The sequence below is a fragment of the Aspergillus aculeatus genome (assembly GCF_001890905.1).
Source record: "Aspergillus aculeatus ATCC 16872 unplaced genomic scaffold ASPACscaffold_2, whole genome shotgun sequence".
In the NCBI taxonomy this organism is placed as follows: Eukaryota; Fungi; Ascomycota; class Eurotiomycetes; order Eurotiales; family Aspergillaceae; genus Aspergillus; species Aspergillus aculeatus.
This window is the reverse complement of record NW_017962977.1, coordinates 1,783,465-1,807,132: the sequence shown is the minus strand read 5'-3', so window position 1 is coordinate 1,807,132 and position 23,668 is coordinate 1,783,465. Positions and strand designations below refer to the sequence as shown.

The 23,668-nt window shown below is 54.7% G+C and overlaps 10 protein-coding genes across 10 annotated transcripts; 8 read left to right on the top strand and 2 right to left on the bottom strand.

The window, feature by feature from the left end:
* Positions 1-702: 702 nt before the first annotated feature.
* ASPACDRAFT_112040 (putative Patatin family phospholipase) lies at positions 703-3,915 on the top strand. The gene is made up of 4 exons (XM_020195609.1): positions 703-928; positions 1,036-1,392; positions 1,480-2,324; positions 2,390-3,915. Exons 2-4 carry the CDS (start codon positions 1,114-1,116, stop codon positions 3,612-3,614), a joined length of 2,349 nt encoding a protein of 782 aa, XP_020060242.1. The 5' UTR covers positions 703-928; positions 1,036-1,113; the 3' UTR covers positions 3,615-3,915.
* A 686-nt stretch (positions 3,916-4,601) lies between these two features.
* ASPACDRAFT_1852823 (uncharacterized protein) lies at positions 4,602-5,951 on the top strand. The gene has a single exon (XM_020197269.1). The coding sequence runs from the start codon at positions 4,936-4,938 to the stop codon at positions 5,776-5,778; it is 843 nt and encodes a 280-aa protein (XP_020060241.1). The 5' UTR covers positions 4,602-4,935; the 3' UTR covers positions 5,779-5,951.
* Positions 5,952-6,675: 724 nt separating this feature from the next.
* Positions 6,676-8,188, top strand: ASPACDRAFT_112035 (uncharacterized protein). Its single transcript, XM_020195608.1, has 3 exons — positions 6,676-6,727; positions 6,783-6,926; positions 6,994-8,188. Exons 2-3 carry the CDS (start codon positions 6,783-6,785, stop codon positions 7,933-7,935), a joined length of 1,086 nt encoding a protein of 361 aa, XP_020060240.1. The 5' UTR covers positions 6,676-6,727; the 3' UTR covers positions 7,936-8,188.
* Positions 8,189-9,308: 1,120 nt separating this feature from the next.
* ASPACDRAFT_57262 (uncharacterized protein) lies at positions 9,309-10,019 on the top strand (the record flags this gene model as incomplete). The annotated part of the gene is made up of 1 exon (XM_020203222.1): positions 9,309-10,019. One exon carries the CDS (start codon positions 9,309-9,311, stop codon positions 10,017-10,019), a length of 711 nt encoding a protein of 236 aa, XP_020060239.1.
* Positions 10,020-12,196: 2,177 nt separating this feature from the next.
* ASPACDRAFT_39515 (uncharacterized protein) lies at positions 12,197-12,985 on the top strand (the record flags this gene model as incomplete). The annotated part of the gene is made up of 1 exon (XM_020200606.1): positions 12,197-12,985. One exon carries the CDS (start codon positions 12,197-12,199, stop codon positions 12,983-12,985), a length of 789 nt encoding a protein of 262 aa, XP_020060238.1.
* Positions 12,986-14,263: 1,278 nt separating this feature from the next.
* Positions 14,264-15,464, top strand: ASPACDRAFT_39514 (uncharacterized protein; the record flags this gene model as incomplete). The annotated part of the gene is made up of 3 exons (XM_020200605.1): positions 14,264-14,522; positions 14,580-14,819; positions 14,881-15,464. The coding sequence occupies 3 exons, from the start codon at positions 14,264-14,266 to the stop codon at positions 15,462-15,464; spliced, it is 1,083 nt and encodes a 360-aa protein (XP_020060237.1).
* A 1,075-nt stretch (positions 15,465-16,539) lies between these two features.
* On the top strand, positions 16,540-17,627 carry med8 (RNA polymerase II mediator complex subunit MED8; the record flags this gene model as incomplete). Its single annotated transcript, XM_020200604.1, has 2 exons — positions 16,540-16,664; positions 16,895-17,627. 2 exons carry the CDS (start codon positions 16,540-16,542, stop codon positions 17,625-17,627), a joined length of 858 nt encoding a protein of 285 aa, XP_020060236.1.
* Positions 17,628-17,746: 119 nt separating this feature from the next.
* On the bottom strand, positions 17,747-18,742 carry ASPACDRAFT_57259 (putative monosaccharide-P-dolichol utilization protein; the record flags this gene model as incomplete). Its single annotated transcript, XM_020203221.1, has 2 exons — positions 17,747-18,052; positions 18,116-18,742. The coding sequence occupies 2 exons, from the start codon at positions 18,740-18,742 to the stop codon at positions 17,747-17,749; spliced, it is 933 nt and encodes a 310-aa protein (XP_020060235.1).
* A 252-nt stretch (positions 18,743-18,994) lies between these two features.
* On the top strand, positions 18,995-21,077 carry cox10 (protoheme IX farnesyltransferase). Its single transcript, XM_020195607.1, has one exon. It carries the CDS (start codon positions 19,083-19,085, stop codon positions 20,688-20,690), a length of 1,608 nt encoding a protein of 535 aa, XP_020060234.1. The 5' UTR covers positions 18,995-19,082; the 3' UTR covers positions 20,691-21,077.
* A 75-nt stretch (positions 21,078-21,152) lies between these two features.
* ASPACDRAFT_1852815 (aspartate--tRNA ligase MSD1) lies at positions 21,153-23,429 on the bottom strand (the record flags this gene model as incomplete). Its single annotated transcript, XM_020197268.1, has 3 exons — positions 21,153-22,348; positions 22,413-23,119; positions 23,213-23,429. 3 exons carry the CDS (start codon positions 23,427-23,429, stop codon positions 21,215-21,217), a joined length of 2,058 nt encoding a protein of 685 aa, XP_020060233.1. The 3' UTR covers positions 21,153-21,214.
* Positions 23,430-23,668: the final 239 nt, after the last annotated feature.

Here is a 23,668-nt window from a genome sequence, read left to right as displayed (position 1 = left end):
AATGTGGGGAAAATGAGATCAGCGGGTGCTAGTATTGGACTTACTCTCTCTAACAGGATCAGGCCGGAAAGATAAACCTAGAGCCTTCGGGGGAATATTTGGTGTTGGGAATGTATCTGACTCGAAACTCCGTGCTGATGTGGGGGGCCAGGGGGGCGCAACAAGGATGAGTGGTGCATGATGGCATCAAGGCGCATTCCAGGCGAATCCGATTAGAGTTGTGTTTGTGTGGTTCAAGTTCTATTCAGCAGGTTCGTCAATCCCTGCAGCATGGGACCCGATGAGGGATATTACCCATTTGACAGTTAACTAGCATTAGGCAGTTGCCCCTCTAGGCAACCCTCCTTCTATTCTATTCCAAGTTCAGGATTTTCAGGTTCTGTAAGCTGAGACTGAGGGAATGTCATTATGTAGGCATCATTCCGACCCGGGGCTCCATATTTCTCTCCCCGCGTCCAGTATGAGTAGTGAGTAGTGCAGACCGGGAGGATCGGCAGCAGCCGAAGAGGACAGCGGGGGAGGTTGAATCTCCGGCCGGCCTCGTGACGTTAAGTTGAGTGAGACCTTGGAGAGTTTCCTCTTTTCCCCACCCATAATCAACCCCGGGTCTCATCAGCTGCTGACTGAGCCTTTCAATACAATCTGCAATCATTACCCCCAGATCCCTGTCCTCACACCTTTTTTTTTACTTTACTTTACTTTACTTTTCTATACCCTTCGCACTCTATGAACTAACTAAGTACTTAGTAGTTAGTGCCTAACAACAACTTAATCCATCCATCCTAGAATATTACGAACTATTGCCATTCATATTCATCCATCCCCAGCTTATTATACCATCTCACTTGGCTATATCACTACAACCAATTCCACTTCCATTCTACCTCACTTTACCCCCTTTCCTGTTCCCCTCCCCCACACATATCGAGTAAGCACTCAGTACTTTCTTCTTCAACTGTTCCTTCCTCTTTTCGACCACCCTTAGAATCATCCACAGACCTTTCCAGCTCACAATCATCGTCCCTGTTACTCTAGTTCTGCGGACGTCTTCTTCTAAGCTTATCTCGCATGCGTCTTTCCTCATACATGGACTGATGCAGGCCCAAGCCTGTCATGTCATTACTCCGCGATCCTACCGTCGTGCGCACTCAGTGCAATAGTAAATCCAAGCGTCGTCCAACTCAGGACGCGATTCGAGGCGCGAGCGGCGGGTCTCGGCGTTCTCTGCTCAAGTCCATCTCAGTCCCCTCTCTCTCATCCGTTGTCAAGAGCTCTTTGACATGGGCTGGAGATACATTGAACTACCGCAGAGATGGCGTATGTGCCGAGCAATCCAAAGCGCGCATTGACATAGAAGACAGGAAACAGGTTCTTTACTTGAAAAAGCGGAATGTGAGTTACGATGTCTACGGCTGGCAATTTCTCCAGCAGAGGTAATGAAGATGAACTGGTAGCCATCCAACTAACACCTCGGTACAGGCAGTGACATATGACGAGTGGCGGATTTGTGCTAGCGAATTGGATGACCTGGAAGAGCACACTATCTGGAAACAAACCCTCGACTCACCTGACTACGACGTCCGTCTGGTCCAAGAACGTCTTCAGCAGCTGGAAGACGCCCGAATCAGTTGTGATGTCAGCCGGATGCTGTTCCTAGTCCGTACGTCTTTGAGTCGCGACTTGGGAAACATGAGCAATGCCTCGCTTTATCGGTACTCCCACCTGGGCACGAAAGATTTGATAGACAAGTATATCACGACCGCTCTAGACACAATATCCTCGCTGGTCGAGTTATCGGGGCAAAATCGGTGTGATGGTCTAGAAACCAAGTATATACTCGATCAATTACTCGCAGCGAGACAGGCATTCGGGCGCAGCGCGTTGCTGTTCTCGGGTGGTGCGACCTTCGGCATGAACCATATCGGCGTGCTGAAAGCTCTTTACGAAGCGAAACTCTTACCTCGAATTATCTCGGGTGCTTCAGCCGGCAGCATTGTGTGCGCAGTGTTCTGCACACGGACTGAGGACGAGCTTCCGGCCCTTTTGGAATCCTATGCATATGGCGATTTTGCAGTCTTTGGCGAAGAGAGTGACACAGATAATATACTTCAGAAGACAGCCCGGTTCCTCAAGTATGGTTCATTTCTGGATATATCACATCTGGCCAAACTCATGAGAAGCTGGCTTGGCGATATAACATTTCAGGAAGCATACAATCGAACACGACGAATACTCAATATTTGCGTCTCTAGTGCTGGGGTCTACGAACTTCCCAAGTTGTTGAACTATATCACTGCTCCGAACGTGTTGATCTGGTCTGCTGTGTAAGACATCCTTTTGCTTTTCAGTCTTACATCCTTCATGTCGACCCCGTGACTAACCTCAATAGTGCTGTTTCCTGCTCAGTGCCTTTGGTCTTTTCACCATCCGAGCTCATGGCTAAAGATCCTCTGACCGGAGAGCCGGCGCCCTGGCACGACTTACACAAACAGTATATCGATGGATCGGTGGATGGCGACCTGCCAATGAATCGGCTTTCGGAGATGTTCAATGTCAATCATTTTATCGTCTCGCAGGTCAATCCGCATGTCGTCCCATTCTTGCCGAAGGACGATGGTCCACATCAGCGTGGAGAAACGTCCTTCAATGCCTCACAGTGGCTTCATACTGCCACTCATCTGGCCAAAGACGAAATAATGTATCGCTTGACAGTTCTCTCCGAAATGGGAATTTGTCCAACAGCTTTGACGAAGACCATGTCTATTGTGAACCAAAAATATTCCGGCGATATCAATATCTATCCGGAAATACTGTATAGCAATTTCCCGGTCATGCTGAGGAACCCGACGACCGAGTTCATGCTTCAAGCATGCCTGAGTGGCGAACGTGCAACATGGCCCAAGCTCGGGCGCATTCGAAACCATTGCGCCATTGAATTGGCCTTGGATATAGCGGTACAGAAAATGCGAGCACGGGTGGCATTTTGTCCTGCCAAACTCAGCGTCCGGTCAGATAATAGTCTCAACAGCTACTCGGTCGAGTCGCTAGATAGCGGTGGTGGCCGTGGGCGCATGCTGAATAGACGAAGCTCGTACAACCATGAATTGGAACGAAGAAAGTCCGCCAAACATCACAATACCCGCCCAAACACCCCACACTTGCCGAGGTCTCGAAGCGTCTTCTTATCTGATCAATCACAGAGCATTGCCTCCGTGGTCTCTGCTTGTGGGGATCACGATCATCAGCAACGCAAGCAAGAGGAGCAGGAGGACTCCTCCAATTCTGGTGACGAACCTTCTTCCATGGACTCTGACACCGAGGAAGAAACACAGACTCTGTCTCCCAAACGGCCGCAGATGAGCAGCAGTTGGCGAACCTGGGAGCCATGCCCCTATTCTTGGATGGCTCTCAAAAGTGATTCATTATCCTCACAATCGACGCCGGGTTCCTCGTCGTCCGATGGCCAATCTGTGCGATCGCCACTTCAAGGGTTTGCCATTCGTTCTCCGGAATATGTATCGTGTGGTATGCACGAGACGTCATTATCACCTTCCCGCCAACTGCTGCGAATGACACCAACGACCCATGCCAAAACCCCAGCAGGTCCTCTTTGACACTTTAACATGAATCGATGATTTTGTTCACGGAACGCTGCACATCCTTGTCTGTGCTTTGACGTGGCAAGTGTGCTCTTTCCATGTTCTCAAGTCTTTTTGCATTACCCAGTCATTTTTGCTTATTTTGTTGCATACCTTTTCCTACGGCTTTAAGAGTGTATATGACCCGAGTCCATGAGCAGCCTAGATGTAAGGAGCCGGCGTTTAGAGTAGCAGAACATTGACTGGGCCTGATTTAGATAGCACTAGCCATAGACTTGCATCAGATAAATGGAGCTTCGTGATTTGCTGACTCGACAATTTACTATTTTGAACTTCCTAGGTGGGTTGTATTTGTGCTGGCAGACCTACGATGACATGCATGATGCATACAGGATGGAGTCAATTGTGTCTTTTTAAAATAGAACAGGTTCATGGGCGCATGAGGAGGTCTCACGATTGGCTTGGACTGTGCGACTAAATACCTAATTGGTAAATAGTATGCATATACTGGTTACCTACCCATGCGCCCGACACCTACTAGGTGATGACCAGCGCTAACTTGACTTGCTGCGAATCGCTTTACTGCACAGAGCTTGGAAGCGACACGGTTTCCCCTCTTTCTGGCGCATCGCTAATTGTCTGGCGGTCCAACGATCCAATAGATGGCCTCAGTCTGGGTTGCACCCGCTGCAGTGCTACTAATTAGTTGAGTTTAATATAGATACTGCACATATGAGTACTAGGTGCCTTAGGCTAACCCCGCTCTCCACTTCCCATCTACAGGGACATCGGCGGCTAATCTCTAGCTAGTATGCTTCCCAAGCTCATCTCCATGCTAGTTACGTGCTTCTAATGTTGGAAACATACACTTCCTACCAATTTGCATTATGCAGCATCGGATGTCTCTTGTTTGCTTCTGACTTACGGCACGATGACACAAATATCGCTCCATCCTAACCGACTGCGTCCCTATGGATAAGCTTTTATATTCAGCATCTCCCCCGGATCACAAAGGATTCACTTCTCAGCCTTGTTTGGGTCTGTGCTTACACGAACTGCCTGGAACGAAGATCCGATTGGGCTCCTCTCACATTCTTCAGCTGTGTTCTTTAGTGTTTCTACAAGCGCTTGCCCAGTCTTCAGCTGTCCAGCCAAAGCTGACAGCCACCAACACCCAACTTGAAATCCCAGTGGTCCTCGACTTGCTTTCCCAAACCCTAGCATGCGGCTTCCTCTTTGTTCTTGCTCTGGCTATTGAGGTGCTTGCTGTCTTTGACTCTTGATTTCTTTGTTCGTTTCTGTTTCGAGGTGGCCAACACTCCAAACATCCCTCGTGATGGCAAGCGCCGTGAAAGGTCCTCTGGGACGATTCCGAAAACACGATTCTCCCTCGCCGCTTCATGAGCGATGGGGTGACGTGAGAATCACCGTTCCGACTGAGGGGTCCTGGAATCAATACGAGAATCCTCGCCAGTCCTCGCTCCGAAAAGGGTCCTGCAGCACGGGTTTCGTGCCTTCCGCCATGAGTCGCGGCCACGACGATGAGACGGCCCCGTTGACAGAATATGACCATCGAACTGCCAGGCCCAGCTCATTGTCCATCAAAGCTCTGAACCCGCGCCGACTATCTGTGCGGCTCAATCCTCGATCCAAGACCTCGATCGACTATCCCCAGGAGAAAGACCAACAGCCCACCACCAAAGCGGAACGCAGACGGTCTCAGTTCGCCTATAGACCCATTCAGCAAGACTACCCCACCGAAATCGCTGAAAAGACAGCATTCCCAGAGCCCCGTTCTCCACGATTCAAATACATACCCGCTGGCGCTCAATTTGCAGAAGAGCTTAGAGCGATTTCACCAGAGCTTCATTCCAGCCGCCGTGCGAGCTCCTACATCCCTTACGATGAAGGCTCTCTGGAACGGCGTGCGCGAGCTCGGACCCGTTTTGACCAGCTCGAGGATGCATTCGGAGACCAAGTGTTTGAGGGGGGGCACCATCACTCTAGACAATCGCGATCTTTAGCCTCCCCGCGCCGAAGCGAGGCGAGCGGTAGCCGACGCGCCAGCGCTTCAGTGGAGAGGGGTCTCAGGCTCTCGACGTTTGACAAAAGAGCTACTCGGCTGGGGAGGTACATGACCACGGCCATGGTACCTGAGCCAGACCAGCTATACGAATGACTTCAACAACGAGACATGAGCATCGACGTTCGATAATGCCCGTGACGGCCTACGGAACCAGACCGATTAAAATCTTGCATAGCATTGCTCTTGGCATGGCGTTTGGTGGCTGAATGGCTTTTTTTGAAAGTTCTGGTAGAAGCCGGTAACTTAGTTACTTAAGTACTCACTGTATATATTCATAATATAATCAATCATACATTATTGTCAACATGTGTGCACAAGCATCGATTTTTGGAATTGTTTGATTTTTCATTCGGATTCAATAACTAGTTCAATTATTGTCCGAATTACTAACTAACCCTTGAGGCGAGTGGCTGACGTCAACCTGACGAGTCTTTCCACTGTACACTGTGACTCCCGCAAATGTTGGAATTTCTTTTCCGCTCCCAATTGGCGGGATCTCATCCTCTCCCTCACTAATACTCAGTACTAATATCTCTGCTGACTTCGGCTTGAGAGCAAGATCTTGCCGTGGTACCTGAAACTACCTTGTCGTGGAAATTCGGAAAGGAACAACCCTGACAATGATAAGGACATGACGCCATGAAACCCAGGTCTCGAATCAAGTCGACTCCCCACAACATGACGCCATGTTAACGCATTTCAAGGGCACATCAGATAAGCAACAGAATAACTACGGAGATTGATTTATAGTGTTCGGAGGGATGTGCTCTCTATCCCCTGGATCGCTATTTATTCGACATTTGTGCTTGAGCCTACACACATACCATTACTACATTGCCCACCATGCCAGATTCAGTAGTCCAGTTGCTATGTGGTGTTAAGGTATGGCCGGTCATCTAAGCTCGTTCGATCTTTTCAGCACGTGCTCATTAACTTCCAGAATGACCCGTGGGGCAAGAAGGGAAAGGATTCCCTCGCCGGTGTGCTCTGGTCCAAAACACCTGGAGCGGGAGAGGTTGATGAATCTAAGACCTATTCTGAAGTGAGTTCGAACGATCGCACCCGCTCTTAGCGGCTCAGCTACTGACAAGTCACAGATGTGGATGGGCACATACCCTACAGTTCCCTCCAAAATCCTGTCCACAGGACAGCTGCTGAGCGACTACCTGAAAGAGAATCCAGAGGTTGTGGGCAAGTCCGCGTTGGACAAATGGGGTCCGGAGGTGCCTTACCTACCTAAGGTATGAAAAACAACTCTCGGCCAACACGCCTCGATTGCTCAGCGCAAGCAGTCTAACCCAAGAACAGATCCTCTCTTTCTCCAAGGCGCTCCCCCTGCAGTTACATCCTGACAAGGCTCTATCCGAGAAGCTTCACCAGGAGGACCCGAGCAAGTTCGGTGATCCCAACCACAAGCCAGAGATCGCCATCGCGTTGTCGAAGTTCGAGCTCTTTGCGGGCTTCAAGCCCTTGGCTGAGATCGAGCAGCTGCTGAAAGTCAAGCCGCTCGATCAGTTTGTGCCCCCGGGCCAAACGTCCGGCCTTGACGACGAGCTGCTCCGCGAGATCTGCCGGATCCTGTTGACGCTGCCCCCCTCCATTGTCGCCGAGACGATTAAGGAGCTACTGGAAATCCCGGAGTCGCGATTCGGGCCCAACCAGCGGTACATCCCTGGTCTCCTCGACCGGTTACGCAAGCAATACCCGGAGACCGACAACGGAAGCTTAGTGGCAGTGCTACTGATGAACTACATGACGCTGGGGCCCGGGGAGGCGGTTTGCGTTCCGGCGGATAGCATCCACGCGTACCTGCACGGCGATATCATGGAGTGCATGGCCCGGTCGGACAACGTGCTCAGCACGGGCTTCTGCCCTAAGGCGGAGAAGGACAGCGTCGACCTCTTCACCCGCGCGCTGTCGTTCAAACCGCATGGCCCGGACGAGGCGATCTTGCCGCGACGGAAGAGCGACAAGGGCGAGCACTTTAAGACGGAAGTGTACGCCCCGCCGTTCAGTGAGTTCAATGTCTTGGGCACCAGTCTGGGGGCCGGCGAGAAGGAGACATACAAGCCAGTCGGCGGTCCTAGTCTGTTGATCGTGACCAAGGGCAATGGCACAATGACTGTGGCCGGTGGTGACGGGACGACGTTCGACTTGCGCGAAGGCTATACGTACTTTATCGGGGCGGGGGTGGCCTTGGACCTGAGCACGGAGAAAGGCATCGCGGTATACCGCCCGTATGCGGAGTAGATTGAACGACTAGAGGAGTTGAGAGCGGGGAATGTGTCGATAACTTATATTAGCGATCACGATATGATAACGTGGAATATATTGTTCTTTTGTAATGCCCCTCAAGAGGAGAATATCTAGTCCTGTACTGTATCTTTCGGGACATGGCAACTTCGCCAAATACCGAAGCCGAAACCACAACCCACGAAAGACATATTCCAAGACAAACAATTGCATTCAACATTCTGCTATATAGATAGTCATGTACGGAATGAAGAGCTATCAAACAGTATAAATATAGATTCAGACTAGAGCGATGGCTTGATTCTTGATTCTATTTTGGTCCGCGCATCCCAGCAACCGACAAGCAAAATAGCCGCCGGCCGATACGAGAGAAACCACCCACTCACTGCACATGCGCTCAGGGCATGATGGGAGAGGGGAGATCAACCACCATCGCCATCCAATCGAGTCTCTTTCTCCCCCGCCTCTTGCAGGAGACAGCCCTTCTCCAAAGTATAGTATACTATTTTTAACCCCTCCCCCGGCAAGAAATGGAGACCCACGCTGCGCCTATGCTTGTTTTCTTCAGCCCTGGATCAAGGGCAAAGTAAACGCGGGTGGTGGGTGTGTGTGTGACATCTGTAAGGGCTAAGGGATTCCATTCATGCAGCGCCAGAGCCATCATCCACCACCACCAGTTGAGATTAAAATAGCTTTTGGAAGGGACCAGGTGGGGAGAGGGAGGAACGACCCAAGGGAAATGATGAGGGTGGTGCTTTGACATTCATCTTGGTTTTCTCACCTTACTTTAAGATAGGTGGCGGCCGGTTGGTTCGTCTGCTCCGTTCTTAGGGTTTCTCTTCTTCGCTCTTTGCTGCCATTTTTTCCTCCTCCCTTTCTGCTCTTTCTTTCTGCGTGTTGTTGGGTTAGATTGCAGTGTGTGTGCGTGTGCATTGTGTGCATGTGTGTGGGGTGTGTGTGTGTGCATGTGCATGTTGTTGCTGTCTCTGGGTTCCTCAGTGTGAATTGAGGAGAACGGAACGCAGTGTACTGGGGTTTTATCTCACTGCTCAATTGGATGTATGTCTGGTCGTCGGTCAGTCGGTCAATTCAGTCGAGCATTTGGACTTGGATAGACAGACGTCAAAGAGCACATACAAGATGAAGCCACGGATCCTCGGGGTGCGATCGGCAGGACTCTCATCGTCGAGTATGGATGGGATGATCATCGGAGTGGTCCTTGGGAGTGTCGTGCTGGTGGCTGGTGAGCCTTGAACTTTCCAATTCGTCCTTCTTCCCTCTGGATTGTTTTATCTTGTGTCTTGTGTCTTGTGTTGTGTTGTGTCTGGTTCCTGTGTTGTTGTTGTTGTCGCCTTCACCACACAACCAACATGGAAAGGGAAGGGACTGGATCCGAGAAGACGAACTCGGCCAAACTGACCATCAGCCCAACAACAGTGACCGGAATCCTGGCCTTCCTCTGCCACAAGAGACGCTCCATGCAACGCCGCGAGGACCGACAGTTCCTCATCGACCATCACATCTCCTACGCCTTGGGCTACTATCCCACTCTGCGTGATCTCGACGCCAACCAGAAGGAGCAGCAGCTCGAAGAAGGAAGAGGAGAAGCAGGAGGAGGAGGAACAACAATATCGGCCTTCCCTCCCCCAACCCAGCCCATGTCGCGTCTCTCAGCTCATTACCACAGCCCGGTCGATGAATTCCTTCGCGATCCACCCCCAGCCTATCAACCTCAACCCTTACCCACCTATGACCCTTCTCGATATCAGAGGGTCGATGCCCCTCCCCCTCCTGCTCCGGTTGTTGGGCTCGCTATCCCCTATCATCATTATCCTACACTGGGACTTCGGCAGGAAAGACCCCCGTCGTCGATCTTGAGTCCACCAGCTCCCATCATGGCTCAGCGGGACTCGTTGATTACTCCTAGATTCTCCTTTCAGCCTTCACCCACGATAGGACCCTTGCGGGACCTGAATGATGATGCCTCTCTTTCTTCGTCTAATAACTTAGATGGCACAGCACAGCAGATGCCGCGACAACCTAGACCTGTGTTGTCGAGACTGGTGACGGATCTTCGATGATAACGAGAGGAGGAGGCTCTTTCTTTTTTTCTCAGACCTTTCTGTCGCTCGCTTATAGATTGATACCTCTCTTGTCTTTCTGCTTTCAATTCTTCGGATAGCGCTCGTTTCTGTTATGGTTGGTCGACTTGTGTTGAATTGAACGCATGGAGGACAAAGCTGCTTGGATGCATTATGATGATGACGACGATGATGATGTCTGTGATGTTGATGCTTATGATGTCAATGATTACCAGAAGGAAGAGAGGATGGAGAGGATGAAGCAGCACACCAACTACGGAGTACAGGGAAGAGATGGTCTGAGCTCGTGGTTGGAGCTACTCCGCCAAAAGTCCTACAGGCTCAGCGTCCACAGTTATTGGCGATCTGCCTTGAAGCGTCCGATGGCAGATGCTGTTACATGAGCTAAACCGGAGCAGCTCTTCCATGAGCGGGTGTCATTCAACTCCAAGTTGGTACTTTTTTCCAAGCTCCCTTACCCCTCTCCCCTCACACCTCGCTGTTCCTTCCCGTCCTCTCTGTGAGAAAGCTTTCGGGTCTACTGACGCACGACAGCTCAGCTGGAGTCGCCTTAGTACTTCGTCCATCGCGGAGGGAAATGGATTGATCCCTCAAATGGTTACATCCGGCGGCTAGAACACCACAAACAAACAGGTTATAGTCTACCCCATCATGTGTGGAGGTTGGGGTTGGTTGTTGGGTACTCGGCAACAAGTGCGACACGCCATAACGTTTGCGAGCCGACAGACGACGACTTTGCAGGACCCAGTCTGCGTCCATTAACCAAAAGGAGAAAAAGCTACAATCAGTGGGCTGGCCATATGGTCTGGTATCTCGAGAATTCTCGCTCTTGCTAGGGTCACCAGAGAGGGGGTCATGGTCGCCGCCCTGCAGCTAGAGAACGAAGGAGGATTCCTCGGAGCCGACAAGCTGCGGAGTGACGACGAGATGTGACAATGACTCCTCGTCTGCTGGAGGGGATCCATCCAGGCGCGTAGATAAGCTCGGCGGGTGGTTCGGGTCCAGCCGCGACGATCAAACCGGTGGTTGTCCTGTGCGGCTTCCCCTCTTTTCTCGTCGCCAGACCCTGGCCTCCTGGACGAACAGCCAAATGGTTTGCTGATGCCGGCCGAACCACTGGCTTCGCCCTAATTACTTGCTGACCAGGGAATTGCGCAAATCTCGCGTCCTTGCTTTAGCTATTACGAGGCCTCCAGCTATCACCTCCGGCGGTTAATATCGCCTCATCCGTCTTCACCATGGCATGTCTCAAAATCGATACTACCAACCTGCTAGCCTCGACAAGGATATTTCCCAGTCTTCCAGTGCTGACTGACGCCGAGGTCACTAGATGCGCCATGCCAAGACGACGACCAATTATTAGGCGCATTGCTGTCTGCCATCCCAGCAGCTGCACGCAGCTAGCAACTTGCAAAAGCAAGTTGACTGCGCCGCGTCCACATCTTCGCGAGTGACCTCTTCACCCCTGCCCAGCAGTTACGCGGACCGGACCCCCTTCCTGCCTCAAACGCTCGTTAATGGCCAGTGATTGCGGCCAACCTCCGTGCCGCTTTCATAAAAGCGATTTGTGTTCGGATAAAAGTGACCCTCACTCGACTTTCTTCCCCCACTCCAACCAAACAAAATGACTGCGATGAGGGTGTGCGAACCAAACTGTCGGGTCGTGTGTGAATGCCTTACACACCCGTGCGACCGTCACTGACTCGCCTGGCCCAGGATGACTACCTGCCGCTGCTGAAGGACTTGCCTGAAGGAAATCCAATTGTCGGTCCCTCTGACTGGGACCCCCATCTATCAACCTTTTGAGCGATATGCATGAGCCCTTCGGCCGGCTTAATTTTCCTGTCATCGAGTAAAGTGTTCCGGCTCGATAGAGACGGGTCTCGAAGCCTGCGGCGCCGCATGGTGGTCTTCGTCCCTTCGACTACCTTCCTCTTTGAGACAGCTTCAGGATCTACGTTGTAGTGGAGGGAATTTTGGGTAAGAAAAGGGGACCGGCTACACATTTGGGGCACCCCATCCTTGAAAGGTACTGTGGATGTCTCGGCTCTTCCTTCCTTGGCCCTCAACTTTTCGATCCTCCGTGGCTCGGCCGTCGATGCTAATCCCATCTCAGCCTCTTCAGGCTTCATTCCATGAAAAGTCCTCTTGCGATTATGACGAACCTCATGCAGAAACTGCGAAGGAAGCGGAAGCTATCATCCGAATTGCACTCACGATGGGGCGACATATCTATCACCTATCCCAACGGCGGCTCTTGGAACCAGTGGGATCAAGCGAGTGTGGGCGCCCGCACGTCTGATGGAGACCGCGAACGGCGACAGAACTCACTCGAGCCTGGTAGATGCGCCAGCTCGCCTCGCATAGGAGCTTCGGGACAGCCAGCCGGCAGAGATGGGCGAGCACAATCCGTTGATTCAGCCATGACCATTCCCACAGGCCACTACGATGCGCGAGTGGGTAATCGCACCAGGCAGAAGCAACATTCGTATGAATCAAACGTTGTTCACCCGCCGAGTGCCTGGTATCATTCGTGCTCCGACGATGGCTCGATGGAGGAGACAGAAGGGGCAACCGTTCCATCACCGCACAATGTATCGAACGGGCGACACCAGCCTTCCTCCGGTCGACCCAGTTTGTACGAGGATTCTGAACTCTACTCGCGAGCGTCCAAGTCGCCCCCATTGTCTGTCACGTCGCGTATGCGCGGATGTAGTGTCCAGGGGTATTTGGCAGAGTCTCCAGTGTCGATGCCAGGGACGGTCGGATCGAGACATAACAGCTATACTTCCTCAGTTCCCTCGAATCCGTCCGAGGATCAGCGGATTCCGGGGATTATCCCACCATCCTCTACGCTGGCAGAGCGGAGGGCTAGCCGACGATCTAAGCAGGAGCTTCCCCGAGCACAGGAGATGGTTCCATCTTACGATGAGCTGTATGGGTAAACGGTCCATGGAGAGATCTTGGCGGATACATTGGGTGGCTGTTCTGGCTTACGCATTTTGGGTCGTTTTGGTCGAGTGGCATTTTGTGATTGTGAATTGTCTGGAAGCCCCCAGCCCCGGACAGATGGCGAGGGGCCGAACCGAACGGACCAGGCTTGATGTCTCGCTGGCTGAGAGGCATATGGTGTAGCTCGCGGAGATGGAAGCCCGATGATTAAAGCTGCATTGTGGCGTTCTGTGTAATTAGTTTTGTTTGCGGTTGTCTGCTTGGGAGGCGTTATTGATATTTCCCGGTACTATTGTTCGGGGGATGGCCATCCTGCGCGAGGATGGCGTCTCCTCTTCCTCCGTCAAGGTTGCATTTCCGGCGGAGAACAATGATAATCGATCTGATCAAGTCTATCGATCACACCATCTTCGCTGTATAGCACAGAGGATCAACAAGCAAACAGGCAAACCATGGTTGGAAGCGAAGAGGGCTGACTGAGAGCAGTTGCGGCGAGTTGAGATCTTGTCCAATGCGAGGCTGCGTGCAAGCGCCGAACCCCGCAAGCCGACTCGGGAGTGCTTTTGTTCTCCTCCTCCTGCATGAGCCAGGCTAGCAAATCACATTGATTCATGCGCTTTCCCGGGACTGCAAGCTTCTGCACTACATGTCACAGTCACAGTTGTCCTGTCACAGTGATCAACAAGCCCCTCGCCTGCTTGGGAGAGGGGGCTCCTCCTTAGCGCCCAGGTTGACCCAGGGGAGGAGTTTTCTTTTGCCCGCCATGGTTCAATCCTGGTTAATGCTAGTTGTACCAGCAGTGTCTTCCAATGCTTGGTGATCCGGCACGGAAACCAAGTGGTTCGTTCTCCTTCTCGCTCTCGCCAGTGCGGTGGCATGCATTTCTATCAGTCCCCAACATGGCTCCGCTCCCTCATGCCGTCCAACCGAAAGAGCTTGTCATGCATTATTTCGTGGGATCCGCATCGCCATTTCTACCCTCTGATTCCCTCCCCTCCATCCGTGCCCCCAGTGCACGCTTCTCCCTCATCTTTGCCCCTGGGATTCTCTTGGGTCTTCCACTTCCTGTCGCTATCTCTATCCTCCTGCCGTGCGGTGAGTTCGATGCTGGGCTCGGTCGACCTCCTGCACTCAGCACCTCCATTCGTTTGGCTGTAAGGTAGCGCGGTGATTTCGTCTTACTGGGAGCTCGAGGAACGATCGATCATTCCAACCCTAAGAACATCGGCATGATATTCGAACCGCGGGGCCCGAGCTCCCGATCTACGATCATGTCGGTAGCAGCACCGTTACTGCTGCTACTGTCCTCCCTGACTTCACCGGCCGGGGCCTTGCATGCTACCTACGGTTCACCGTGCTATGACGTCTGTAGCAACCCGACCAACACCACTTCCTCGGAGATGGTCTGTTTGGACGAGTCGTACAACACCACCGAGACTGGCCGGAAGTTCCAAGAATGCGTCTCTTGCGAACTACAGAGCAATTATACCGATGCTGAAACCCAGATCAGTGACTTCAACTGGGGTCTCTGTAAGTTTTGATTCCGTGTCTGGTAGACATCAGGCGCTGATAAGGTTTCCTGTTCAGATAATCTCCGGTTCGCATTCGACACCTGTGTCTACGGGTATCCGAAGGATGTGAACACGGTTTCGACCCCTTGTCTGGTCGCGTGCCTGGGCCTGAGCCCGGCGTTCGAGTTTGAGCTGCTGAACCCGAATCAGAACAACCTGCGGGCCTATTGCGCCACGGGGGCATTTGCCGACAACCACATCGACACCTGTAGTAACTGCTACAACCTGACAAGCACGCAGGGGTATCTGGCAAACTGTGCGTATGATCTTCTGTTAATCCGAGAACAAGGCCGCTAACGAGAGTTGGAAACCATCAGTTCTCGAGGCGATGCGTTATGAGTGTCATTTCCCCGTGCCCACTGACACGGCATTTCCCATCAGTCCATCGGATATCTTTTCCGAAATTCAGCTTCCCTTCTACAACAGGGATCTGCTGAACAGCACGGCGCACGACCCCATCAACTACCGACTGGCGACGCTGATCGGGCTTCCAGTGATGGGGTTTGTGACTTTTGTCTGTCTGTGCACGATGAGTCTCTTCTTCTGCCTCGGCTGGCGGCGGAGATATGTCCGCCGCGAGCGGGCGTCGGAGCAGCAGCGATGGAAGACTCTGGCTGTGGAGCACCCATGGCGTGGTCCGGCATATTCACCGCAGGAAATGTATCCGCCGGGGGCGTATCAGCAGCAGCCGCAGCCGCAGCAGCAACTACAGCAACTGCAAGAAGGCTCGGGCTTCCAGTTTGTGGATAATGATGGGCGCAGTCAGGTGGTGGGACACTCCAAGCAGCATGTGAAAGAGACGACGGTGGCGATAGAGAGTGACATTTCTCCGGTGTCTCCGCAAGAGAAGGGCAAGAGGCCTGAAGACTTCTTCCCTGTCAAGTCTGACTCTAAATCATGAGTCTGTTCCTCCCCTGGGCGGCGGATGTTGCAGCCAGAGGTTCCACTGGCAGGTCTTGACCTCGACGTGAAGAGGTAGTCACTGACCGGCCTGACTACAGGGCCGATAATGTTTGTTGTCTTTAGAGTTTGTTAGCACATTGTGTCTCTTTTATGATGTTTATGACGAGCGGATCAGATGGGATCATCGTGAGGAGCATATCTTGTATACCCCCCTCTCCTTCGAGTGTGGCACATAGTTTTGTTGGTAATGTCTTGCAAGTGATAGGATGTTTGGAGGTTCGTGAAGTGCAGTAATCTGAAGAGTTCTGAAGACGACTGAAGAACCATAAGCGCGTTGAAAGGGTAGTGTAGTTTCCAAGGTGAGTCCCACAGTGGAGATAGAAGAAACGCTTGCCGAAGACCCTGAATAGTAAATCCCCGCCTCTGTTGCAGAACAGAGCAGGAGACGGGGCTTATATTCTCTATTTCCCCGGTGCGTTAAGCGCGGGGGGCAGGAAGGAGGGAAGGATGAGAGGGGGCCAAGTGTGTGAACAGGCGTGCAGAATCCCTGCCAGGAGGTCTATAAATAAACACGGGAGACTTGGTGCAGGATCATGACTGGTTGGACGGTTAGGGAGTGCGTTTCATGGCGAAAGCCACGGGGGAGATTATAAGATAAGAATAGGCAAAGTCGATGATTAATGGTGAGGGGAAGATGATGAAGTAGGCGCCAGGATTCTGGAGGATGGAGATTTTTGTTTACTATGGTGGTTGTGGTAGACGTACTCCAGAGTAGACTGGTAGGTGGGTGGGTATAGTATGGAGCATGAGGAGGGAGAGGAGATGGAAAGCGATAAGCAGATCGACCCTCAGTTGCTTGCGGGGAGGGCTATGGACGCCTCAGGCAGAAACACCTTCAACATCTCCGCTGCCCTGTCGAACTCCGCCAACCAACCCGCCTTCATTGCGCCCGCATCTTGATATAGCAAGCAGTACCTCACCACCACCACGTCCTCTGTCCTCTCTTTCTGGACTGGGACAGGCCTTTCCTCTCCACCATCAACCCACCAAAAGAAATTGGAACAAACACGAAAATGTCCTCCCTCACCCCCGATCAGATCAAAACCCTCGAGCAATCGCGTCAACGCCTCGTGCAATTGACGCATTCCCTGGCCTCGTTGATCACCAGTTTGAACCAGAGTGATCCCCTGCCTTCATGGTATGCCCACTCAAACCCCCTTTTGCATTTTCCCCTTTCAGCGTCATCGACATATGCACAAACCCTCATTGACGCCCCCCCGCCCNCCCTCCCTCCCTTCCTCCCTCTCTCCTCCTACCCTCATACCCTAACCCCAACAACCAAAGTTCCACCAGGACTTGGGTAAAAGCAACACCAACTACTGATAAACTGACCCACACCAACCAATTACTGATACAATCGACGGATAGGACCTCCCTCCAATCCCAAGCAACAATCATCAGCAACAATCTCCTCACCATCTCCGACCACCTCTCGGACAACCGCGACCTCCTCGCCACCCTCGTCGCCTACCCGGCCCCCTCCTACCCCTCGCGCAACCCGGCCAACACCGTCGCCCTCGAGCAGCTGCTGCGCACCAAACTCGATCCGCGGGTCGAGGACTGGGTCGCGCGCGGCCGGAAGGCCGGTGGGTCGCTGGCGTCTGCCTCGCCTCCGTTCGTGCCGGGCAGTGCGGGGAATGACTATGGGGGCGGTGCAGCACCGGGGGCTGACGGGAATGGTAAAGGGCTGGATGATCTGGGCGCGCTCGCCGAGCTGTGGGATTGGGCGCCGGTGGAGGCGAACCAGGAGGCGCGGCGGAGGAATTGGGGCGGGAACTTTACGTTGGAGGAGCGGGAGCAAGGCGTGGGGAACGTGGTGACGGGGTTGAGGCGTGTGTTGGATGATGATGACAGTGAAAGTGAGGAGGAGGGGGAGAGTGGGGAGGAGGAAGGGGAGGGGGAGCCGGATGAGATGGAGGTCGTTGGGGTGAGGAGGAAGTCTGGGGTGGGACAGGGGTTGGAGTTTGATATTGCGCCGGTTTCTGCTTCTGCTGCTTCTGGCCCGGGGCATGCTGGGCAGCAGAAGGTTGTGGCGCCGGTTGTGCCGTTGGATGAGATTTTGCGGTTTATGACCGTTGGGATTATGCCGAGTCAGAGGTGATTTTGCTCGTTACAATGGTTACAAGCGTTACAAGGAGCGGGGGAGATTTGTGGGAAAAAAAACAAACAGATTAATAATTATCTGGGTTAAAGAAGCTAAGAAAAAGGATTCGAGACCACTCAACCGCGTCGCCGGGTAGTGGGAGTCTTGCCGGATGGCTTGGGCGAGGAAATGCCCGAGCTGGTGGCGCTGGGCTTCGGGGTCGAGACGCCCGCGGCGCTGGCGCTGGCGCTGGCAATAGGCTTGCCCTTGGTCTGCTTCTTGACCTGCGACTTGGCCGGGCTGTTCCAGTAGTACAACATCTGAGCCGCGAGGATCAGGTTCAGCGAGAATCCGGCAATGAATCCGTACAGGATCAGCTTGTCGTCCACCTCTTGCAGAGTCGTGAAAATGCGCGACAGAGAACCGGCGAGGTAGTTGAAGACCTGGAACCAAGACATTAGCTACAGTGCGCATGGCGAAACACCAAATGAAAAAAAAATACTTACGGCAAATGCACTCAACTGGCCAGTGCCACCCTCACTCCAAATCGTAAAAATCTGGGGCGCCTTGCTGGCCACACCCAGCGCGCCCGCACCGGCCTGTAGCAGGGACATCGTCTTCGCATCCACGAGGGTCTGGTCGAAAAGCAAGGTATACACACTGGCGGCGACGACCGCCACGAACGCCGCCGCGGCCGCGGATCGGCCCGCAAACACCAGCACCAGGACCCCGACCACCACATCCTGCACGGCGATCAAGGCTGACTCGCCGAAGGTGCTGAAGGGGAAGTTGTTGCGCACGCTGTACGACAGCGTGATGAGCAGGCTGGCCGTCTCCAGCGCATACGAGACGAAGGAGACGCCGGCGGACGAGCGCGAGTTGATCAGCTTCAGGATCTGGGGCACCTTGACGATGGCGCTGGCGCCGACGATGGCGATGCCCAGCGCCTTCGAAATGGCCAGCGAGGTACAGGCGGGGTCCTTGCTGATGTCGAGATCGACCACCAAGGCGTTGTGGCAGGACTGGCCGATCAGCGAGATGATCGCATCGTGCACGGGTTCGGGTACGGCCGAGACGATCGGGCGAAGGACGGGCTGGAGAGGATCCAGGACGGATTTCTGGAGGACATCCATGACGAGTGGATTGTTTGCTGGAAGAGGAGGAAGAGGAGGAAGGCTGCTGGTGTGTATGAGAAGGTGGATGCCTTTTCCTAATAAGTAGGCTGAAGTGTGAGAGAAGAATGAAAATCGGCAACGGAAATCAACAAGAGAAAACAGATGATGACAATCAAACCAACAACAGGTGGAATCTCACCGGTCGCCGCACTGCATGCTTGGTCCCTGCCGTCGCCCGCACCCGCCATCTTTCCCTCTTTGGCTTCAATCCTTCCGATTCCCATCCCGTTGCTTTGCTCTGCATTCAAACAGACCGACCTCCCCACGGCCGTCTGCTGCCTCTCCCCATCTCTTCGTCATGAGTCTCCTCCGCTGCTCCTTGCGAGCAGTAGGACCGACTCGCGATGCCGGTCGGATCTCATCCCAATGCTTTCGGAGATGTGCTCCTCCACCGCGTCTCTCCGCCGCTGGTCTCCGCGGCTTCATCTCGTCTTCCCGCCCTCACTCCGGCAGTGCCGCCTCTCAATCCCCTCCTGCACCTCTCCACCGCTCCTTCTTCTCCTCCAATCGCGCCGAAGATGCTGCAGCAGACAAGAGCAGCTTGCTGTCCTCGCTGTCGACCAACAATGGCAACCCTCAACCTGACTCCCCCGCCCGCAAATCAGCATCAGACCACCACCCGACCTCTACCTCTACCTCCTCCTCCTCCTCCCCCGTCTCAACTACCTCCGACTCCACGCAGACAGAGCTTCCACACCGCCGAAGGAAACGACTAAAGGATGAAGCTGCAGCCAGCGACGCCGAAGCCGAACATGTCATCCCCCCCGACGCCTCCGCACAGCTGTCGGCCTTCTCCTCCGCCCTCCCCACCACGTCCCCGCGCCGCAAAATGGCGGCCTTTCTCGCGCTCTGCAAACCCCGGTTGTCTGTTCTGGTCGTGCTGAGCGCAAGTGCAGCCTACGGCATGTACCCGATTTCGACGCTCCTCGCCCTGGATCCCTCGATGACCCCGCTTCCGACCCTCTCAACCTCCACCCTCACATTCCTCTACCTGACGGCGGGCACCTTCCTGTCCAGCTGCTGCGCCAACACCATCAACATGTTCCTCGAGCCCAAGTACGATGCCCTCATGTCGCGGACCCGCAACCGCCCGCTCGTCCGCGGTCTCGTCTCCCGCCGCGGGGCCGTGCTCTTTGCGATCGCAACCGCGGTCTCCGGGCTGGGCCTGCTCTACTTCGGCACCAACCCCACGGTCACCGCCCTCTCCGCGGGGAACATCATCCTCTACGGCTTCATCTACACCCCTCTCAAGCGCATCCACGTGATCAACACCTGGGTCGGGGCTATCGTCGGCGGGATCCCGCCGCTGATGGGCTGGGTGGCCGCGGCCGGGCAGACCGCGACGACGGGCCACGACACCTGGCGCGACATGCTCTTCAGCGAGGACAGCGTCGGCGGCTGGCTGCTCGGCGGGATCCTGTTCGCGTGGCAGTTCCCCCACTTCAACGCGCTGTCGCACACCATCCGCGAGGAGTACAAACGCGCCGGCTACAAGATGCTGTGCTGGAAGAACCCGGCCATGAACGCGCGCGTCGCGCTGCGCTACTCGGTGCTGATGTTCCCGATCTCCATCGGCCTGTGGTGGGTCGGCGTCGTCGGCCACGGGTTCCTGGTCAGCAGCTCCCTCGCCAACGCCTGGCTCGTCAAGGAGGCCTACCGCTTCTGGAAGTACCAGGGCGGCCAGGGCAGCGCCCGCGGCCTCTTCTGGGCGAGTATCTGGCAGCTCCCCGTCCTGCTGGTCGGCGGCCTGGTCACCAAGAAGGGTCTCTGGGATGGCGTGTGGCAGCAAGCGTTCGGACCGCCCGATGACCTCGAGGATGATGAGGCCGACTATGTGTACGTGGACGAGGAGGAGGAAGCTGCTGCTACTTCCACCACCCCCACGCAGGTCACCTCTCGGGCCTAGACCGGATAAACAAAACCAAAAACCAAAAACCAAAAACCGTGTAAAACAGAAACCAGATATAGAATGATTGGCATGCCTTGGGGGGTTATATGTGAATTTTTCTTTAGTGCATTTCATTCTGGTCCCACTCCCTCATTTACGTGTTATATTTTAGATTCCCTGTTTTGGTTGAATGTGGGACGGGCGTTGTCTTTTCCTTTTATTTTCTTGTTGGTTTCGATGGCCTTCTGTGCCTCTGTCTTGTATAACAGCCGCCGCGTGGAGCTATGATTATTCTTTATGTGCTTGTGATCTTACTCTGGTGATGTACTCGGTAGATGGAGCTGTACTGTATCGATAGTATTGAAGGCTATACTATATCCGAGTGATGAATAAAGTGAAGATGTCTTTTTTCTAGATTCTATACAAAAATAATAATAATAATATGGTACAGTACATAAGCCAGCCGGTCATGCATCCCGCCTCGCTTCATTGAATTCGTACACATACAGAGACACCGACTACCGGCAAGTGAAGCGGCGAACTCACTCCTTCACCGCCAGATGATAGATCTTAGCCGCCTCCTCGCTGATGGGACTGGGCGCCTTGACCATGGGATCCTCGCCGGAGCGGCCCATCTTGGGGAAGGCGATGACGTCGCGAACGGAGTCGCGGCCGAGCATGACGGCGACGAGGCGATCGAAGCCCAGCGCAAAGCCGGCGTGCGGCGGGCAGCCGGCGCGCAGGGCGCCGAGCAGGTGGGCGAAGTCGGCGACGCGGTGGTCGGGCATGCGCAGCACCTCCCGGAAGACGAACTCCTGGACCGCGGCGTCGTGGATGCGGCGGCTGCCGCCGCCCAGCTCGACCCCGTTGACCACCAGGTCGTAGTGGTCCGCCGTGGCCTGGGTCGGGTCCGCGCTGAGGAGCAGGTCGACGTCCGCGGCCGTCTTGGGCGCGGTGAAGGGGTGGTGGGTTGCTGAGAAGCCTGCGGCGCCGCCTTGGCCCGGCTCCTCGGCGGAGTCGCCGGCTTCCGCTGGGGTGAAGAGGGGGAAGTCGACCACCCACATGAACTCGAAGCCGGGGATGGCGGGCTTGAAGCCCGTCGCGACGGCGGCGGCGTGCAGCGCGCGGCGGAGGGTGCCGAGCGCCGTGGAGCCGCCCGTCAGCGAGTTCTGCGGCCGAGCCTGGATGACCAGCAGGTCGCCGTGCTCGATGCCCAGCGTCGTCTCCAGGTGTTCGGCGGCCTCGAAGCCGAAGGGCTGCAGTCCGCTGAGCGGTTTGCGGGCGTCCACCACGAAGATGCCCGGTCCGCCGTCCGGGTTCTCGTTGAAGGGCGCGCCCTCGGGGGAGTCGAGGAACTGGGTGATGAATTCCTGCGTGGCCGCCGGGTCGTTGTCGTTGCCTTCGAGCTTGAAGACTTCGACGACCGGGTCCGTGAGCGGGGTGATCTTCTGCACGAGGTCGACCGGGAGCAGGTAGTCGATGCGCGAGATCTCCATGCCGTACCGCGTGTCGGGCTTGTCGGAGCCGTACCGGCTCATTGCTTCTTGGTAGGGCATGCGGCGGAAGGGGCCCGAGGGCGCGGGCTCCGGCATCAGCGTCGACCACAGACGGCGGATCACGCCTTCAACCACCTGCATCACGTCGTTGCCTGTGGCGAAGGACATCTCAAGATCCAGCTGCGGGGAGTGTGGTCAGCCGTCGGGGAATATAGCGAGGTGGATGGGGGGGTAAGGAGCGTACCTGGGTGAATTCCGGCTGGCGGTCGGCGCGGAGGTCCTCGTCGCGGAAACACCGCGCGAACTGGTAGTAGCGCGGGATCCCACTGGCCATGAGGATCTGCTTGTACTGCTGCGGACTCTGGGGCAGCGCATAGGCGAATCCGCGCTTGCGGGAGGGCACCAGAAACTCGCGCGCGCCCTCCGGGGTGGACTTGAATAGCAACGGGGTCTCGATCTCGACGAACGCCGGGCGCGACTGCTCCAGCTCCTGCCTGCAGACGTTGCGGGCCTCGGCCCGGAACCGCAGTGCCTCGCGCAGCTCGCTGCTCGAGCGCAGCTGCAGATGGCGGTGCTTGGGCGGGTGGACGTGATCTCCCGTCATGACGATGTCGTTCGGGAACTCATTCAAGGCCTGGATCTCGCCCAGGACGATCTCCCACGGGTCTCGCTCGGCCATCTCCGCATCCTTTGCTTGCTTTCTCTGGACCGTGCCCTTGATGACCACCGGGCTGTGCGCGCGCACCGTTTTGAGCGCGGCCAGGGTTCCACTCTTCTTGGTGGAGACCAGTTGCACGCTGTGTCTCATGGTCGGGTCCGTCAAACGGACGAAGGCGAGCTTGCTGGACAGCTCTCTGCGGTTGCCGACATAGCCTTGTAGAACGACCTCCTGGTCGGGTTGGGCATTGGCGAGGAATGTCTCGAAGTCATAGGTCGGGGACGGGAATTCGACTGCAGCAGATGACGATGGTTAGCGATGGCGTATTGTCGCAATGTCTCGGGATAGCGCGAGAACGGTAGAGCGGAGTGATCGGAACCACTTACTCGAGTTCTTGAACTTGGCAAGCAACTCAGATGTATTCTTGGTAGTTGGGGGGTGCTCCTCGTGAGCCGATTCTTCGCTATGGGAAGATCGTAGAGGGGAGCTCTGCGCATAGAAAGCCCGGTTCAACGCCGGTCGTCGGCCGCGGATGTAGTTGGAAATCTCGACATAGCTGGCGCGGAGCTGAGGGGAGTATCGCGACGCCCTGGCCAAGAACATTGTCATGTGCAATCAGTCCTCGCAAAGCTTCACGGAAGTCTGAGAGGCCAATTGAGGTCAAACACAAGTGCAGAAGATCGTTTGTCGAGTGACGCCGAGTGGGATGATGATCCGATAGCTGCGGAGTCCAAGGCGGCACGACACGGCAGATGGGATCTTTCCGCTTTCCCCATCGATCCTAGCGCTGTCCGGCCCACTACAAAAAAGGAATTCTCCGCCCGTCTTTTTATTTTCTTCTT